The 20,012-nt window shown below is 46.2% G+C and overlaps 1 protein-coding gene across 2 annotated transcripts in view; it reads left to right on the top strand.

The window, feature by feature from the left end:
• Positions 1-20,012, top strand: part of KCNH1 (potassium voltage-gated channel subfamily H member 1) — a 415,341-nt gene that overhangs the window by 181,849 nt on the left and 213,480 nt on the right. For both annotated transcript variants that reach the window (XM_032641744.1, XM_032641753.1), the window contains exon 7: positions 811-1,240. In XM_032641744.1, coding sequence (XP_032497635.1) covers positions 811-1,240 — 430 coding nt within the window. The remainder of the gene's footprint in view (positions 1-810; positions 1,241-20,012) is intronic.

Here is a 20,012-nt window from a genome sequence, read left to right on the forward strand (position 1 = left end):
GGGAGTGTTTCCTTAATTTCACTTTCAATTTTTCATCATTAGTGTATAGTAATCCTAGAGATTTCTGTGCATTAATTTTGCATCCTGCTACTTTACCAGATTCATTGATTAGCTCTAGAAGTGTTCTGGTAGCATCTTTAGGATTCTCTATGTATAGTATCATGTCATCTGCAAACAGTGACAGCTTTACTTCTTCTTTTCTAGTTTGGATTCCTTTTATTTCTTTTTCTTCTCTGATTGCTGTGGCTAAAGCTTCCAAAACTATCTTGAATAAGAGTGGTGAGAGTGGGCAACCTTGTCTTGTTCCTGGCCTTAGTGGAAATGGTTTCAGTTTTTCACCATTGAGGATGATGTGGCTGTGGGTTTGTCATATATGGCCTTTATTATGTTGAGGAAAGTTCCCTCTATGCCTACTTTCTGGAGGGCTTAATATTATTTTAAAGTAAGTAATGATATGGAAAAATGCTCATATGTATTTGTATACTTGCACACAGTATAATTAGAATAAAATTCCAATTTTATTTGTCTTATTTTTTTATTTGCTTTTTAAAGGAAGTAAAAAACGAAAAAAGCTAATAGAAATCTCCCTTCCATATACCTTGGAAAAACTTCTAATTATATTGTGCATAAGTATACAAATATATGAGCATTTCTCCATATTATGACTTACTTTGAAACAACGTTTTAAAGGTTGCCTTATATTGCAACTCAGGGAATACCTGTGCTGAAAGACCAGCCCTGGTGAGTGGAGGGAAGGAGTTGTTAGTATCATTGTTTCTTGGCCCTGACCCTGTGCTTCTCTTCTTCCAGGGCATCAGCAGCCTGTTCAGCTCTCTGAAGGTTGTCCGGCTGCTCCGTCTGGGACGAGTGGCCCGGAAGCTGGACCACTACATTGAATATGGAGCAGCCGTGCTGGTCCTGCTGGTGTGTGTGTTCGGGCTGGCTGCTCACTGGATGGCCTGCATTTGGTACAGCATCGGGGACTATGAGATCTTTGACGAGGACACAAAGACCATCCGCAACAACAGCTGGCTCTACCAGCTGGCAATGGACATTGGCACCCCTTACCAGTTTAACGGGTCCGGCTCAGGGAAATGGGAAGGGGGTCCCAGCAAGAACTCCGTGTACATCTCCTCGTTGTATTTCACCATGACCAGCCTCACCAGTGTGGGCTTTGGGAACATCGCCCCATCCACAGACATCGAGAAGATCTTTGCAGTGGCCATCATGATGATTGGTTGTAAGTATGCCAGTGGCTGGCGCAAGGGGCAGGGGATGTTATGTTTGTCCATCCTTTCTGTTAGCTGGAAATAGGATAATGGCTACAGTGCCAGCAGGATCAGAGTGGTATAGCTTAAAATAAGGGAGAGATTTTTTTTTTTAAAGGCTGGCTTTATAGTTTTCCTGATAATTTAAGCAGTACATGTTTACTGCAAAGAAATTTAGAAAATACAAAAGAGCACAACGTAGAAAATAATGACCAACCATACATAATTCTACTTCTTAGAGATAACTGCTATCACCTTTTGGTGTTACAGATTATTGTCTATCCATATCTGAACACACAGAAACAGATTTTTATAGTTAAAATGAGATCATGCTATACATCTTGGTAAACTCCTTGTTCATAGAGCAGTGAATTGTGGAAGCCTTTCCATGTCAATTTAAAGATAGCTCTAGATCTGCACCGTCCAATATGGTACTAGAAGAAGAAAGTATGAAAACAAAATCTGAAATATCTCACTAATAATCTTGTATTGATTATACAGTAATATTTTTGTTAGAGTAGGTTAAATAAAATATTCTAACAAAAGTTTCATATATCTTTTTGCTTTTTTTAATGTGGCTCCTAGGAAAATTTTAAACCTTATTTCTGTTGGACAGTGCTTATCTAGATCAGCATTTTTGGTGTCTGCTTGATGATTGAGAAATTTTCTAAATCCAAAAGAAAAAAAAAATCTACGGGAAAGAAAAAAGTCTCTTGTTCAGTTGAGAAGTAATGGGTTTTTGGATTAACTTGACTGAAAACCAGAAACAACCCTAGTTCTTGAGGAAGGTACAGTTGGTCCTCTGTATGCATGGATTCTGCATCCCCAGATGGAACCAACCAGGGATTGAAAATATTAAAAAGAAAATTCCAGAAAGTTCCCAAAACTTGAATTTGTGGCATGCCGGCAACTGTTTGCATAGCATTTACATTGTATTTACAACTATTTACATAGCATTTACATTGCATTAGGTATTAAAAGTAATCTAGAGATCATTTAAAGTATATGGGGCGATGTGTATAGGTTATATGCAAATACTATGCCATTTTATATAAGGGACTTAAATATCCGTGGGTTTTGGTATCTGCAAACCTATTCGTCCTGGAAACAATTCCCTGTGGACAGAGGGATGGCTGTACTTAATTTTCAAACACTTAACATTGACCATTGTGTCGCTGTTGCTGTTGCCAAGTCTGGAAACAGCCTTGGGCTGGAAGCAACAATGAACTCCCCTCACTAAAGGGAGACTTAGGGAGTACTGACTAGACCTAACTGGACTGGGGAAAGCACATGAACTTGAGTGGACTGACTCACTGTGAACCTGCCGGATGCACCCTGTTGGTGCTTCCATGCCACATTGTGACGTGGGAGAGGACAGTCCTGTGCAGCATCAGTTTGGACGGTAGTCTGGTCACACGCAGGCAGAAACCCTTCTGCTTGATGTGCTCCTTCAGGGTGGTGTTGATGCCTTGTTACGCCAACCAGGGAATTCTAAGGCCAGGGAAACTGAGGCTTCAGTTGGTCTTGCTTTTTCCAACCCATCTGCGACCCAGTGTCCCCCTCTGCAAGTGGATTTTGTTACCACCAAGTGTCCCATTTTCTGCTTGCCGCCTCCTTTTGTGCAATTACCTCGTCAGGTCTGATGCCATCTTTTCCTAAAAGCCCCCTCTTCCAGGCCCGGAGCTTGCCTCTGAGTGTTTACTCAGTGTGTCTAAGACATAATTGATTTGTGGGAAGTGTGTGCTGGTGGAGCTTTTGGGTCTGCTCCTTTCTTTAAAATAGGTTTTAATAGAGATGATTGCCTGACCATGGGAAGCAGCGTTAAGTATCTGTGGGTGGCTAATTGCTTTAGCTTAATTAGAACCTGAGGTGCTTTCTCATGTCATGTAAAAGGATTTAAGACCTTTGCTTTCTAGAACTATTTCAGCCTTAACGTCTCCAGTTTTCTAGGCTGTGCTCGCAGCATCTTGTGAGCCTTGGGGCAGCAGTAAACAACCAGATGCACCGTGCACAATTTCTGTCTCTTAGAGGGCAAGATGAGACGCCCTGTCAGTCGAAATACTGCGTTATATGCGCTACAGAAAATTTGCTAGGGGTGGTCGGTTAGGAAATGGGCTCCATTTCATGAGCTCCCCAAAGGCTTTCAAATATGAGGAGACTTCCCTGCAGCTTTCTACCTGGAAGAAAAGAAAAAGAAAACAGCTCTGGTGGCATATGAGGATAAGCTGTTTTTCCAAAACCATTCTCCTCTGGAGAGCGTAATTTCCTGGCTGTGGTCTCTAAGGAAAATGCAAACAATAATCATCACCTCTTTTCTCTCCCCACCTTCTCAGAGCTTTGTGATGTTTCCATTTCTTTTTTTAAAAAAGTGTAATACGCAGGCGGTCACCTCTGCATTATGCAGCGAAGTATGACATTTAGGTAGGCAAGTCAGCTTAATCGTCACCCCATCCCCTGATCCCTTGCTATTTGCCAGGTGCCATGATAAGTACTTTACGTACAGCTACTGTTCGCAGCAACTCTACGCCTTTAGAGATTATTAAGTCCATCTTACAAGGAAATGGAAGCTCAGAGAAGTTAACTGCTTTCCCCAGAATACGGGGCTGGTAAGCAGGGCAGACAGGATTTGTGTTCAGAACTCCCTGAATCACAAGCCCTGCTCTCCCCACGGTGCCCACCTGTGGTGGCGTGGGCTGAGAACACTGGCACACTCACACTTTGAAAATTCTTTCCATAAATTTGAACAAACTGGCAGTTTCTGCAGTGGAAAGTGTTTGTACTCTTGCCTATTGTTGTTTTAAGAACAAGATTACGGTACAGACTCAGGGGACCAGGTGCTTCAGAAACCAACCGTTTTTTCAGCCACCTGTCACTTACAGTTACAGCTCTTCCCCTTTTCGCGTGACATCGGACAAATTCTGGTGCTAACAACAGAGTTATTGCATTCTGTGTAATGTGGTGGTAATTATCCTTGTAAACTCACATTCCGAACCTTTGTTCAGGACAGCTGCTGATGTTTTATTAGACTTATGGGGTTCTCTTTTATCTTACTTTGCCTGTATGCACATGTGCACGCTTGCATCCTTACTGCATGGTTCCCGGGGTTGGATAACCCCAGAAGTAGGATCTCGGGCAACAGAGAGCACTGACCGCAGCCTGCATTTACGCCAAGTGGTCAGTGCCTCTCCCTCCCCATCCCTCCATCAGTCAGGCCAGCATTCCTCAAGGAGAGTAGAGAGACACAAAGCCAATGGACTTTGAAGTACTGGTAACATTGTGATTTTCTCCTCTTTGCATCGAATTTTCCATGCATTAGTAATAGTATTTCTTGACTATTCTGTTGCCCTGTATTAACCATATTATAGATTATCCAGAAGCCTCTGTTGCTTCTCCTCTCCGTGCTCTGTTACTGAATATCTTCTTATAACTTGGCTAATTCCCCAGAGGATGCCAGGAAGCTGGAAAACTAAATATTTTCAAGCTTGCCCACCTTTCTCATTTCTGATTTAAAAAAAGAAAACTGCAATAGGAAGAGGTGAAGACTTGGCTAAAATGAACATTTGTGATCATCTCTGGGTGTAGATGATCTATGGTGTCTCCAAATGCCTGGTTGTATGTCTGACTTCCACTCTGGGGTCTTGACCTGGGTCGGGGGCAAGCCAGCCCTGCCCCTGCTGCCGTCCTCGCGTGGGTCTTTGGTGATCTCCAGCAAGGGCTCACCCTGAGGTGTGATGGGTAGATTCCCTCTTTTGCACATCTGGTCCGCCTGTGTGTTGGTGATGCTGAGAGAAACACAGGGCCACTCTGGCCCTCAGTGTGTCACCTGGGAGAGGATGCCCCCACTCAGCAGGCAAATACTGAGTGCTTCCCTTGATGGACTCTGAGGGTCAGAGACTGGACCTGTGGGTGTCCCTGCCAGGAGTCAGTGGTCTAGTGGTGGTCGGGGCTGTGAGTATGACAGAGATGGTGGCCCTGCTGCCCACCAGCCAGTGACTGAGGCCTGGAGGTGAAACCTGCCCTGTGGCCTGAGCCTTGCCGGGGCCTTTGAGGGACCTCTTCCAAGAGGGAGGGATTGCTGGGGGTGGGGGAGAGTCCCTTTATCTGGGGGTATCCTTCTCAGGTTAGGGACATGACCCTGTCTGGGGGATACTCTCCAGGGAGAATTTGATGGTGAAGTGACAGTTCCCATTTTCTTAATATGGTCTTTGTGCTTTTCCTGTTCTCTCCTCATAATGTCATTGCTGTCATCCTGTCATTATAATTAAGCCACATTTGTTTCCTTTCTCTCTGATAATGGCAGACACTCTCCACCCCCCAGCACTGCACAACACCTGTCTCTTTGAATATTTTTTTTTTCCTCCCCCATCTCAGCTCCTTAAATCCAGAGCAGAATGTCAGTGCTGAAGGGACCCTTGTGAGTATCTATTTAGTCCACAGCAGCCCCTTCTAATTCTTGTGCTGGGCCGGATCTCATCCTGATCTGTGCTTCAGTCAAGTTCCCCTACTCCCTCCCCCGGGTGGGGGGCTGGGAGCTCTAAGAGAGTAACTGGGCTCAGCCCTAGGGTTTCCTTATATCAGCTCCTTTCTTGGAGGGAAGGGACACTAGTGACCTGCACCCCGCACCTTTGACCCTACCACCTGACCCCCATGCAGTATGCTTTGTGGCCCCCTTTCAGCTTAGATTATTATTTGCAAGCTTTTCCCTGCCTCCTTCAGGATTTTGTTTAACCATTCTTATTTCTTTTCATTCACCTTTGCTGAATATGCCTTTTCGCATTCTGTGCCAGTATACTGTTTTTTCCAAAATGACTGGGCACATCTCCCTGGAGGCTGTAAAGATACTCTTAGGAGACTTCAAACACATAACAGACTCAATAAATACGTATGGTCTTGTTGAATCCAAACAATTGAGAAGGTTCTGGAGTTTTAGAAGTGATATTCAGTGACACTGGCAAAACATCTTTATTAGTTAGGGTACAGGTTCTGTTACTGGACAGAGACACAGTAATAGTAACATCAGCAGGGTTTATGTTTCCTAAAAGCTTGGGGCTGGTCTGGCTGCTCTGCAGTCCTCAGAGACCAGGTTTCTCTGCTGTCTTAAATACATGCCTTCCATATTGGGATCCCATATGGCCGTTCCAGCTTTGGCCATATATTCTTTTTCCAGAAAACAGAAAGAAGCGGAAGGGGAAGACTGGCTGAACTCTTTCCTTTTGAGAACAAGACTAGGAAGTTGTACATATTGCCTTTGTTCATATCGCATTGGCTGGTGCTTGGTAACCTGGCGGCACACCTAGCTGCAAAGGAGGCTGGGAAATGTAGTCTTCTTCTGGGTGGTCATGTATCCAGGTAGGAATACAGTAATATATACAAGGAGAACAGTTAGTGAGGGATGACCAGCAGTGTGTGTCTACCTCAGCTTTTCTCCCTCTCCTCATCTCCTCTCAGTTGATACCAGCAAACATTAGCTCTCCATGACAGGCAGGCCCTGTTGGAGCTTCATCCCTGAATTGTTAGTTGAGAGATTTGTGTTCAAGTCTTAGATCTGCTCTCTGCTTTAGGTTGTACCCTTTCATTTCCTGTGGATTAGGGGTAAGAAGCTCTCCTGACCATCTCACCTAGTTGAAGTGAGAACTAAATGAGATAATGACGTAGGATAGCTCTTTGAAAAGTTGAAAATCTACATTCAGGTGTCGTGATTTTATTGTTAATAGCGATTATTTCTTGCTCATCTCCGTTAATTTTTTTCCTTCCTGTTCTTAGAAAAAAAAATGATTGCTGCTCCCTTCTCAGGAGCATGGGGATGCTGTTTAATTTCATTTTGGGCTTATGTTTATTTTGGGATATGGGGCGGTGTCCAGAACACTATGGCAGAAATAACTATTCATTTCTCATTTATTCTTAGAGTTTTTTTCCTAGCCAGCAAACCAGCTTATTTTTCTTTAGAACCTGATTTTTTAAAAAGTTCTGGCTGCCATTCTGCATTTCAGGTGGGTCTCCCCATCTTTAACACAACCTCAGGCTACTTTCTGTCCTCTGTAGTCCTGCCGCCTCTCCTCCAGAAGACCGTCTCTGGTTACTCCCTCCCGGTTCTCAGCCCTTCATTGTCTCCATACTTTTAGGGCTGAAAGATCCTGCTTTGGGTTTACTTACTTGCACTTGGAGTCACACTGCTCTGGGCCTCTCACTGTTGTGGCCTCTCCCATTGCGGAGTACAGGCTCCGTACGCGCAGGCTCAGCGGCCGTGGCTCACGGGCCCAGCCGCTCCACGGCATGTGGGATCCTCCCGGACCGGGGCACGAACCCATGTCCCCTGTATCGGCAGGCGGACTCTCAACCACTGCGCCACCAGGGAAGCCCTCACGTGTATTTCTGACTGGCTCCTGTGAAACTCTAGGCTCCCAGAGGGCAGGACCTGTGGGTCTCCCTGCCCTTCCACTTCTCCTTTGTGCCTGGACACATACTGTTGGAATGTGGGGAAGAGCACAGGCTTTAGAACTGGCCAGTTCTTTAGAACTCCACTTTGTAAAAAAAAAAAAAAAAAAAAATTTTTTTTTTAAATTGAAGTATGGTTGATTTACAATGTAACAGTCTCTGCTGTATAGCAAAGTGACTCAGTTATACACATATATACATTCTTTTTCTATTTTCTCTTCCATTATGGTTTATCACAGGATATTCAGTATAGTTCCCTGGGCTAAACATTAGGACCTTGTTGTTTATCCACTCTATATGTGATAGCTTGCGTCTACCAACCCTAAACTCCCAGTCCATCCCCCTCCTTCCCCCTCTCCCCCCTTAGCAACCACAAGTCTGTTCTCTGTGTCTGAATTTGTCTCTGTTTTGTAGATAGGTTCATTTGTGTCATATTTGAGATTCCACACGTAAGTGATAGCATATGAGATTTGTCTTTCTCTTTCTGACTCACTTCACTTAGTATGATCATCTCTAGTTGCCTAGAACTCTACTCTTGATTAATGCTTTGAACCTTGGCCGTTTCCTCCGCTGAAAATGGAGATGCCAACCCCTCCCTGATCATATTTGCAGGCTGAAAAAATGAAATGATGCCATGTGCCTAGCACAGTGCTTCACACATGGGGTGTTCAAACAATGGTAGTTCTCTCCCTGGCCGCACCCCACACCCCCATTCCCTCTCTTGTACTACATTTCTAGGACTCATCAAAGTATGATGCTTCTCAGTCATTTGTTAGTCCTTTGGGTATGCTCTACTTTACACAGATTTGAACTTGCATAAAATATCAGGTGCCTTGCAGTGTTTAATGTACAGGCCATTAAAATGTGTATATCTGGATGTGAGGTTCCCTAGATACAAAGCTTCTCTAAAAAAAAAAAAAAAAAAAATTGGCCTGACTGCAGAGCCAGTTAGGGGAAGCTCTTAAAGGAGGAGAAAGTCATTTGTGTGGTCGGGAAGCATCACTTTCCAATCCTGACTGGCAGGATTTTCACTGGGTGGGAAATGGTACCACATGGAGTGGTAGTGCCTCTCCCTGGAGGAGAGAAGGGACTAGAAACAGTCATGCGCTGAGCACCAAGATATGCCGATGCCATGCTGGGAACTCTACTCAACAACCTCATATATGGGCTTTATTATTCCTGTTTTGCAGGTAAGAAAACTGAGGTTCAGAAACACAAAGTAACTTATCTGAGGTCACAGTGTAAGAGGTGGCTGAACCGGGTTTTGAACCCAGTTTTATCTGAGTTTCACTTTGTTGCTTCCCTTGCTGATTTATGTTGGAATGTTGGGTAGGGGAAAGTGTTCTCTTCAGTGTGTGTGTTGTTGGGGGCAGGGAAAAGAGTTAGAGAAGGGGGCTGTGGAAGGATTGCAGAGAGGGCGTGCTTTCCCTGGAAGCTTTGTCTGTTATTGTAAATGACAATTATGGTGACAAAAATATCTGACTGTGTGTTATGGGAAGATACTGGATTACTTGTTCGTAGCTGGGTTACTGCACTGGGCAGAAGCGTTTACAACAATAGTCTTAGATGTTAGGAAATTCTGACAGTGGGAAGCCAACTGGATGAGGGGTATTGTCTCTGACCTTTTGGATTCCCATGTCATTTGCAAAATCCTCTTTCTCTTTTCAAATGTAATTTTCATCCAAGTGGGAGCTATCCTGTGGAGATGTTGCTGTAGACAAGTCTTTTGTTTCTATGTCTATTGTCTCCTTTGAATTTCTCAATACTCCATGGGACAGGTAGTATTCTGTTTTTTTGGGATAAGGAAATTGTGGAGTAGCTTGCCAAAGGTCACACAGCTAGTTAGAAGTAAAGCTGGGCTCAAGCCCGTGTCATCACTCCCAGCTCAGTGCTTTCCCTGCACTTCCAGATCACCATGGTAGCAGTTGGTGCTGGTAGCCATGGATCACAAGTTATGCCAGTAGACTGTGGCACCTGGCTCCTTTGTGGGATGTCCTCAGAGCTTGATGAGAAGAGGTGAAGGTGGATGAAGAGTGGTTTACCTCTATTTTCAGCAAGGAACTTGACTAATCAAGTTTCACACCTCTTCAGCTGCTTTTTATCCAGCCTTTATTGTGGTTCTCAAATGCTAGGCTGACAGCTACAGACAGCTGGGGCAAAATCATACAGAGAAAATCATGTTCCTTTCCTTCTTTAAAATTGGTGAGGGGAGGGCTTCCCTGGTGGCGCAGTGGTTGAAAGTCTGCCTGCCGATGCAGGGGACACAGGTTCGTGCCCCGGTCCGGGAAAATCCCACATGCCGCGGAGCGGCTGGGCCCGTGAGCCATGGCCGCTGAGCCTGCGCATCTGGAGCCTGTGCTCCGCAACGGGAGAGGCCACAACAGTGAGAGGCCCGCGTACCGGGAAAAAAAAAAGAACAGTAAAATTGGTGAGGGGAGGAAAGCCCACCAGGGAAATGTTTTCTAAAATATACATGAATAAGTATGGTCCCTAAGAAGACATACATTAGATTTACCTGCCAATTCCCCAGAACCTCAGTCAATCGAGTCTGAGAACCTCTTTATTTGGTTAACAAACATTTCTTGAGTGTCTTCCGTGTGCCAGGCGTCATGAGTACTGAGGATGGAGCATTGAATGAGAGAGATGTAAGCCCTGCCCTCATGGTGCTTATGGTCTGCTGCGGGGGACCAGATCAGTAAATAAGAAATGGCTGTGACGTGAGATGAGTCTCTACTAAGGAAAGGACAGGTTGTTATGGAAACATGTGCAGGGGCCCCTCACACAGTCAGGGGTCAAGGAGCGGGGACAGGGAGTATAGACCCCGTTTATTTGGGAAGAGCTCTGGGCCCGGCCCTTCCCAAGATTTTTCTCATTGCATCTTTTTTGCAGATGTCTCCCCAGTCAGACTTCAGCTGCCTGGGGTTGGGGGCTGTGTGGGCCATTACCTGGTCCACAGTGGGCTCAGTAAATATTGAATGAATGCGGTAAAGGAGTTAAAATAAGACATCATCCCTTCCTCGATTTGCTTGCGATCTAGTTCGGGAAATACTAATGCGAACAGGAGAGACCATGTGAAGCTGGGAAGCAGTGAATGTTCGTGGCATAAGTGGAGCCAGTTTGTGCTTTCAGACTTCTGGGAGACTGTGATCATTTCTATAAAGTGGTGGTAAGAGTGGCATTAAGGAGATTTTACTCAGCCAGTGAATAATGGGTAGGATTTGTGTGACGTACAGGTGGAGAGGCAAGCGTAGCACTAATAATGATCTTAGTGAGCATATGCTACGTGTAGGACGCGTTATACATATTCTTCATTAGGTCTCCTGACACTGCTGTGTCACAGGTGTTATTATTCCAGTATTACAGGTGAGGGAACCGAGGCTCGAAGAGTTCAATTATCTTCCCCTGGGTCAACCTTATTATGACTGGTAGAGTCAGAATTGAAACCTAGATTTCTAATCCCAAGCTCATTGTCTGTCCGCCAGTCTGCACTGCCACCCATGACCATGGCCGTGGAGCAGAAGGCTGCAGGGAAAGCAGCACTTCCTGCCAAGTAGGACAGTGGAAAGAGAGGCGTGCTGATCTGAGCGGGGCTAAGCGCCCGCTGTGTGCCTCCTGGCTTGTCAGCCTCTTAGATTCCTTCCTGCAGGAGGCTGGTGCTTGGTCACCACCTCCGACAGTCCATCACATGCCAAGAGACAGGGATTGCAACAAGTAGCAGTAAGGCTAAGCTGCTGAAGTATTTGAACACCAGATCTCAATCTTTTAGTCTGTCATTTAGAAAAAACATCACTGGCTTGCAGATTTTATCTTTTTACTTGGAGGATACCACCAGTGATTTCTGCATTCTATCACTCAGACTAAAGGTGCCGCAGCCACGGTATTGGTCAGCTTGTCTCCATCAAAGACCGCCCCCTTTTCCTGGACAGCTCCCTTTTGAATTGATGCTACCAGAGAGGAGACTAGATAAGGAGGATGGTTTCTGAAAGCTAATCTTCACTGCCATCAAAACCTGTCAAGCTGCACGTGCAAAAGACATTAGGTCAGGAACATAATTTTAATTTCTGAAATCATTATGACAGAGACAGTCCATGGGACCAAAAGAGATAAGCATGGGTACGAATCCTTGGTTCCACAACTTAATAGTAAAGTGAGCAAGGTACTTAATTCCTCAGCCCGTTTCTTCATTTGTAAAATGGGGATGATGCGCTGGCGTAAATGAAAGTAAAGGGTCTTCCCTTTCAGAATGTTTCCGTCTGGTGCTCAGCCTGGAGCCATAGATGGCAGGTTGGTTGATGGTGATGCCATTCTCCCAGCACCTTTAGTCTGCATGTTTTGCTTAACAGTTCAGCCAAGGACATTGGCTGGGGTTTTAGAGGAGGAGGAGGTGTTGTGTTCAAAGGCGGTAATGGAATTAGGGTAGCACAATGCTTTGCATATGGAAGAGCTTGACAATGGTTTGTTGGTGGAACTAGACATCAAGACAGAAATCTTCTGGTGAGGATGCTGCAAAACGAGGAGCTGTCAGGGCTCACTCCATAAATCCTCACCTGATAGTGACTTTGCAAACTTGAAAAATGTTTCCACTTTCACTTTTCCCCATTGTGGTCCTCTGTGCGTGTGTGAGAGAGAATAATTTTAGTTCTTGTCAGCTAGAGGTCTGGCTCTGAATCATAGCTACATGGTGATAAAAACCCACTGTCACCGCAAGAAAGCTTGGCAAGGAGAGAGGTCTTGGTAGGAAGAGCAAAATCAGAGCAGGAGGCTGAGAAAGAAAATCAAATCTGTGAAAAACTGCCAGTGAGTTCTGTAGAACTGCAGTGCCCTGCTTGTAGCACTAACGCCTGTGCAGCAGGGTGACCCTTTGTTCCTCCTTAGGGATGGGAAGAAGGGCTGGGCTGGGCTGGAATGGGGGTGGCAAAGCTAGAACAGGGGAGGGGGTCCCTCTTCCTAAACATAACTGCAGAACTGAGGGCCAGGCCCCCTTCTCCGAGCTCCCCGGGTTAGGGATGAAGGAAAGAGAATGCACCCATTGGAGAAACAGCAGAAACTCTAAAGGGTCCCTGCAAAGCAAGGCACAAATGCACAGCTTAACGGAGAACAGCAGGCTGACTGCAGCTCTGCAGAGACAGCACAAAGCAGGGGGAGCTCTCGGGCCACGGGATTACCTGTCAGGCCTGACCCTGCCACAAAGCAAGCGGAAAGGCAGGGAAGAAGCAGAAGCCACAGGTTCTCCTCTGGCAGTCTTTTTAATTCCATCCCTCCTAGGAAACTCAGGTGTTTAATTACACTGAGCTGAGCTCACAGGCAGACACTGGAGGCCTTGGCTGGAACCCAGCATCTTAACACATAGACGGGAGGCGGATTTCTGAGCACACGGTGGAATGTGTGATCTGGGCCTTTGGTCTTTGCTTCTCTCCGTCCCTCCCTCCCTCCCTTTCACAAATATTTATTAACCCCCTACTGTGTGCCAACCACTTAGAAATGGTGAAGACATATGGATAATCAGCCATCCTTTTTCTGTGATAATTAACCAGATCTCCAGTTATCTCGTGGGTACTTACAGAATTTTGGAATTGAGAAGGACCTCAGGTGTCATCAGTTGAGGTCATCTACCGGTTAGATTCTTGAATCTCTTGCCGGAAGTTTGAATGCCCCCAGGATGGGGCCATTCCACTTCCAGATAAGCTCAAGGGTGAGAATTTCCCTCTTATATAAAGCTAAAATTCCCTCCCTGTGGATTTCACCCCTTGTACTTGGCTCTTTGCTCCTGGGACTTTGTGGGAGAAATCTAGCTTTTGTTTTACACAACAGTGCTTCAAACATTGGAGAACTATTATGTCTGCTTTGAGGCTTCACTTCTTCAAGACAGATAAAACCAACTTCTTCTCTGTGGTTGTGAGAACTTTCTCCATCTAGATAATAATGATTTTTTGTGTCTCTCGTATGAGGACACAAACTCGGTTGTCTGCCTATAGTTTGACTAGAGCAGAACTGAGCGGGACCATTGCTTTCCTCATGTGAAACCACATTTATAGATTGAAAGAGCATCAGAACTAGAAGGGGTCTTAGAGACCATCTGTTCTAACAGCGTCATCATGCAGCTGAAAAGGTGAGGCCCAGAGAGAGGAGGTGACTCAACGAGTTAGTGGCAGAGCAAGAAAAGGACTTAAGTCTCCAAAACCCCCAATCCTCCAAGGTTTGAGCACTTTGCATCACGCCTCACCGCATCTCAACATCTCTTTAGCCTGCTCTTATTTCAAATCTGTATTTTTGACTACTACATGATACTGTTAATTAAAATTCACTGGCACCAGCTAGAAATCCTAAGTTATTCCATAGGTTCTACTGTGAACTATGTTTCTACCATCTTCTGCTTTTCTAGTTGGCTTTTTGGGGCCAAGTCCATGACCTGATATTTATCCAAGTATGTCTCCCCATTTTCCTTGGCTGCACAAATCTGGGGATATAGTCATGGGACAGCATCGCTCTAGTAGGAACAAAACAACAATTTCTTTTTCTATCCCTTTTCAGCAAGGTCATTAGAACCTAGCTCATGGTTTAAGAGGTATGAATGATGTCTTATGATCACTCAGGAGTGACTGTAGACGCCTTCTGCTTCCACCTGGTACGTGGTATCCATTTTCCTTCCTTGCTCCCTCCTGTCACTTACGACATGGTTCCCCAGTTACGACCTCCACCCTGCTGAGCTGTGGATCTTTTTCTCTGCCAAAGCGCAGATGTTACTCATTCCATGTCACCAGCAGTGACACGCAGGAGCTCTGGGTTTTGCTCCGGTGCGGGTGAAATGCCCTCCTCCCACCTGTGCTAAACTCTGGCACCAAGACAGAACAGGATCACATTTATGTTGCCAGTGATAGAACACTTTCATTTGTCTTGCTTTAAAAATTTTTTTCCTTTAATTCCGGTTTCTTTTCTTAAACCCTGACTTGGATGCTCTTAGTTTGGGATAGAAGACACCGTATATGCTGTCCTCTCTCTCTCTCTCTCTCTCCTGCTTTCTCACAGAATCTCACCTTATCCCAAGTTCCTAGACAATCTTGTGCTTGGCAAGCATCTGTGTATGGAGAAACCACATTTCTACCATTCTTTGCTTTTACAATTGGCTTTTTGGACCCAACTCCATGACTACCAGTAGGGTGAACCCTTCCCCACTGGGGTACAACTTCTTGACGCTATAGGAGGGCCTTTGTTCCCTGACTACTTGGAGGTCTCAACCCTGGAAAGCACCGTTAGTTCCCCACACCACTCGCATCTGAGTGGCTCCTGGAGCCTCGCATGTAAATTCCAGCCTTTATGCCCCCGTGTGCTTGGATGCAGCTTTGACCAAATTACAATTTTAGATTTATTTTTGATTATTTGATTGTCAGATATATGATTCACAAATGTATTCTTTCATTCTGTGGATTGCCCTTCCATCTTCTTGACGGTGTCCTTTGCACAAAGTTTTTAATTTCATGAAGTCCAGGTTTTCTGATTTTTTCTTTTGCTGCTTGCGCTTTTCCCATGTTTAAGGATGGTGATCTTTAATCTACCCGTTACTTGTAGATTATAGTTATTATGGTTATTACCTCCTTTGCCTCAAGTCATCCATGAATTTGATCGACATGTCATCAGTTTGAGGGTGTTCTGAGCCACTTAATTATTCCTTCACGTTCTATTGTGTAATAGCAGTACATACTCTGGTGACACTCCCGCCTCCGACTACTTCTGAAACTTACAGGGAAGCTTCCTAAATCTCTCAGAGAATCAGAGTGAATGTGCCAAAAGTGCTGAATTGATAGCAAGACGCAGCTCATAAATTCACAACTTTATTATGGATAGGATACTTAGAAACACTGCTTTGTGAATTTCACCCACTGAATGTCTCTTTTTCCCATTGGTAAAAGGAGACATGGGAAATGGCTCTGAAACTATCTTAATTTTTCTGGGATACTGCTGCAAGCTGGAACCGAGATGGTCACTGGGTGGAACGGCAATCAGCATTGCTCTCCAGGGGAGGCTCCGGAGCGTTACCTGAGTCTGGGAGGGGGCACGTGGTGTTGAACAGGGCTGTCTGACCCAGCAGCATCTTGTCATCGGGTCCCCTGGCACCAGGTCTGCCACGATGCTCTGGCAGCCAAAGCTGGCAGCTGCTCTCCCCGCCCCGTATTCAATCACAGACCCGCTTCTCACAGTCGGCTTGGCCCTGGAGACTTGGCCGTTTCTAATCCCCAGGCTTAGAAGCTGAGCAGGAGGCCTGGGGCAGGGAGGGGACTAGCATGAGGTCACATGCTGACCTTTCCACAGCCGGCCCAGCTGGAAATAGCACCTGGGAGGGATTCCTGTCTCCGGGAGCTCAGACCTGACTGTGCCTCTCTCGCCCGCATTGCCCCTTTAGCCAGCTGCACCCCGGGACCCTGAAACCAGCTGAGACAGAGAGAGGTTGAGAGGAGTGTGGAGGTGAGGCTTGATTTGAGGGAAGTAGATGCTTACACTGGAGTTAGTGGGTTTGATTCGGGAAGAATGAAAATAGGAATTCTAGTTCCCCACACTGATACACTGCTTTGCAGTAGACAGAGTGTATTGTATACATTATGCCACTTAATCCTCGTAGTAACACAGTTGAGAAAGTGAGGCTCGGAGTGGCTTACCGACTTTCTCCCATGACACAGCTACTGAGTGGAAGAACCAGAGCTTACATCGAAATGTTCCGAGGTGTCCCCTGGGCACCCCACAGCTGCCCCTTTGGGAACCCCACTGAGACCAAGGAGTGGCTGGGCCAGTTCCACCTTGTTCTTTTTTCACTGAGATGAAAGTCGTGAGCCTCACAAAGAGCTCTCTTGCTCGAAACTCTCAGTGTGAACTGTTTATTATTAGCAGTAGTCTGAGTTCACTGGCCTCAGGGCCACATGTCAGGAACTGAAGACCGATTGACTGTAGAGGAGGACCAGTGCTCTGCTTTGGGGAGGGGTCTGTGTTGGCTACTTGCACCATGGTCAATATAAGGGAGGACAATTGACCACAAGCCTCTAGTGCTCTGTGTCTGGAAGCTCCGTACCGGGATGTCTTGCTTTTCTATGTTTGGAACAGTCAGGATAATGACATTGCTGACGATGATATTAAGAGCTGTTCAGCTTTACTGAACACTTACTATAGACCAGTGTTTCTTAACTCCTAATGACTCATTTAAACCTCACAATGCTATGAGATGGGACTGTTACCATCATTCCCATTTTACAGATATGAAAATAGAGGCACAGAAAGGTGGTAAGTCATTTGCCTCAAATCAGCTGGGAAGTGGAGGAGCTGGGATTCACAGACTCCAGCTGCAGGTGCTCAGACCTACCCTGTGCCAGATCCTGGCGGTACAGGCATCTTTCAGGGTGTGGCTCTTTGTTCCCTCTGTGCTGACTCTTTGCCCCTGCTTCTGCCTCTCTAAGGGGCTGAAGGTGTGGGGAATCGTGAGGGAGGGCAAAGTGACGGAGACCCTCTGATGAAAATAGGCAATAGAGATGTTCTTCTCTTCTCCTTGCGTTGCCTTAGCTGCTCACTCTCCGTGTGGCTCTGGGAAGTTCCCAAAGCCAAGGGTTATCTTCTGAGCTTCAGTTTCCTCATCTGCAAAATGGAGATGATAATGTCTACTTGGCAGGGTGGTGGTGAGGTGTAGATGTAATGTCTGTGAAATCCCTGAGAGGGGGCTTGACACAGAGTCAGTACCAAATAAATAGGGCTGGAGTTATTAATCACTGTTATTATTCCTCTTCCTCCTCCTCTGTGTCCCCAACCCAGGTAGAGATGTGGGTATTGCCTAGTGAGCAAAAAGTTGTCTGACCCCAGGTCACTTTCAAAAAGGGTACAGGGCTTCCCTGGTGGCGCAGTGGTTGAGAGTCCGCCTGCCGATGCAGGGGACACGGGTTCGTGCCCCGGTCTGGGAAGATCCCACATGCCGCGGAGTGGCTGGGCCCGTGAGCCATGGCCACTGAGCCTGTGCGTCTGGAGCCTGTGCTCCTCAACGGGAGAGGCCACAGCAGTGAGAGGCCCGTGTACCGCAAAAAAAAAAAAAAAAAAAAAGGTACAGAGGCCCATGAACTGAGAGAAGGTGGCCTGCCCCCATGCACCCTGCCCCCAGAGCCTTCTCCTCTTGTTGTGAAATGGCAGGCGTTATTCACTTATTCATACCATTGGCCTTTGAGATAAATAACAGTGCCCCAAAGAGAAATTTCTCCATATTTTCCACTGAGTTTATCAACCCTCCCTCCCCAGCTTTGAGTCCAGTAAAGATGGAGCCCTTGCATGGTGGGGATGGGGAGAGGGGAGGCCTGAGGAGAGAGGGTCATGGGACCAGCGGGGACAGAGCCTGAGAAGGATGCTGTCTTGTACAGCGTGGAGGCTTCTGCGAGGTCACCACTTTGCAGGACTTACTCAGCTGCTACTTTCCCCCTTTAATCAGGCTTTTTGCAAAGCAGTTATCTCATTATTTAAATGACCTCCAGTTGAATGTTCTCACATTCATAACTTAATGACCTTAATCATGCATATTAGTGAGAAAAGTACTTGACATGGCTTTGCCGCTGCCTGCTACATTCCCAGGTTCCTTAGAGGCCGTGAATTGCGCTTATAGGTGCATGTTTCCAGGTACGTAAAGCGATCACAGAACAAGAGATCTACTGAAGGGCTACAGGCCTTACCATGCTGACTGCAGCTCAAGGTCCTCAGGCTGGGCATCTTGGCTGGCTGTCTCCCTCTTAGGGGTGGAGATGAGGAGAGACAAGCGTTGATGCTGGGCCCACTTCAATGTCTGCCCCCAAGGAGCAGTTCTCCTTTTCCGTGCCTCTGTGATTTACCACCTGGAGACAGGAAAGTAACCCCCATCTCTCCCTTCCTGAGCGAGGCAGATACTTGGGGTAAATTTGAGATTTACTCTGTAACTTAGTTCAGAACTAAGGGAGGGAAAAACCTCAAGGGTTGACTTGTGTATGTTACTCTAAACAGGAGGTAAACAGGGCCTTAATCTCTTGGTTATGGCATTCCATTTTTTCTATACTACTATTGAATGCCTACTGTGTGCCAAGACACAAATACCTAGGTATTTCCAGGTAACCAAATAGACCTTTCTTTACTCTCAGCCTGCATATCAATGACAATTTTTGCTATTTGCTGCTGTAATGAAATATATACTGCAGCCACCGTCTGTGCTTAGAGTGGGTGGTGGGAATATCGCTGAGCTATTCAAGGAAAGACAAGTGCTTTTGCCTAATTGTGCTTCCGGAGGCTTGCCATCGTCCTGTGGTGCTATCAGCCCTTCCTGAGTCTTCCCGGAGAGACTGCCGATTTACTGCCTGTGACTGACAAGGATATTTTATTCATTTGATTGCTCAATCAAAAGGTTGAGCAGCTAGAGGCTGAGAATAAATAAAACAATAAATAAAGTTGCAAAGAGATGACAGTAGAAGGGGGATCACTGAAATGCAGGTGAGAAGTCCTATGATTAGAGCTCTAAGGGAAGACATGGGTAGAGATTACCTAAACCAGTCTTAGGGCCGAAGGAACAATGGATGTTTACTGTGACCTGAAGGCCAGCTAGACTCAGCTGGGTGAAAAAAAAAAAAAGAGAGATGGGAGGGCATGGAGGCCATCCAAAGAAGAGAGAGCATTTGAAGAGAATGAAATGAGTTCACATAGCGGAAATGTAGTGGGAAAGAGAGCACCTGGTAAGCATCAAAGCTCCAGCAGAAAGTAGGGGTTAATGTTAAAGGGCATTAAATGCTAAAGAACTTGCACTTTAGACTGAGGGCAGGAGGGACTGTCCAGAGATGTTCACTGGGGCATTTTACCACCGGACAATGGATTGGGGGGCAACAAGACCAGAGGCAGAAATGACAGGATGTTTTTGTATTATTTCAGTGGAGAAATGTGGGTGACGTGAGCTAAGGCAGTGATAATGTGGAAGGAAGGAGATGGAGGGATTCCAAAAATATTAAAGAGCTGGGCACTTCTTGGCCATGTCCCTGCCTGGGGCTGGGGACAGAGCGTGCCTCTGCACTCCTACCTGCTGTGGGGCTTCCTTCCCAGCCAGGCAGGTAGATGCGACATTTTCACAATGCCCAAAAGCCACTTGCAGCCATATGGAGGGTCTGTGGGCGGCCGGGCAGCAACAATGGGGAACAGCCGGCTGGCTGGCAGTGATGATGGGTGAGCACGGCTCCTGAAGCCAAAACTTCCCTCTCGGCATCCCTCCCCCTCCCCGCCGCCACCGTGTGCGAGGGCCCGGGGGTCACCCGGGGGTGGAGAGACACCGTGGTCAACAGC

The sequence above is a fragment of the Phocoena sinus genome, chromosome 1 (genome assembly GCF_008692025.1).
Source record: "Phocoena sinus isolate mPhoSin1 chromosome 1, mPhoSin1.pri, whole genome shotgun sequence".
NCBI lineage: Eukaryota > Metazoa > Chordata > Mammalia > Artiodactyla > Phocoenidae > Phocoena > Phocoena sinus.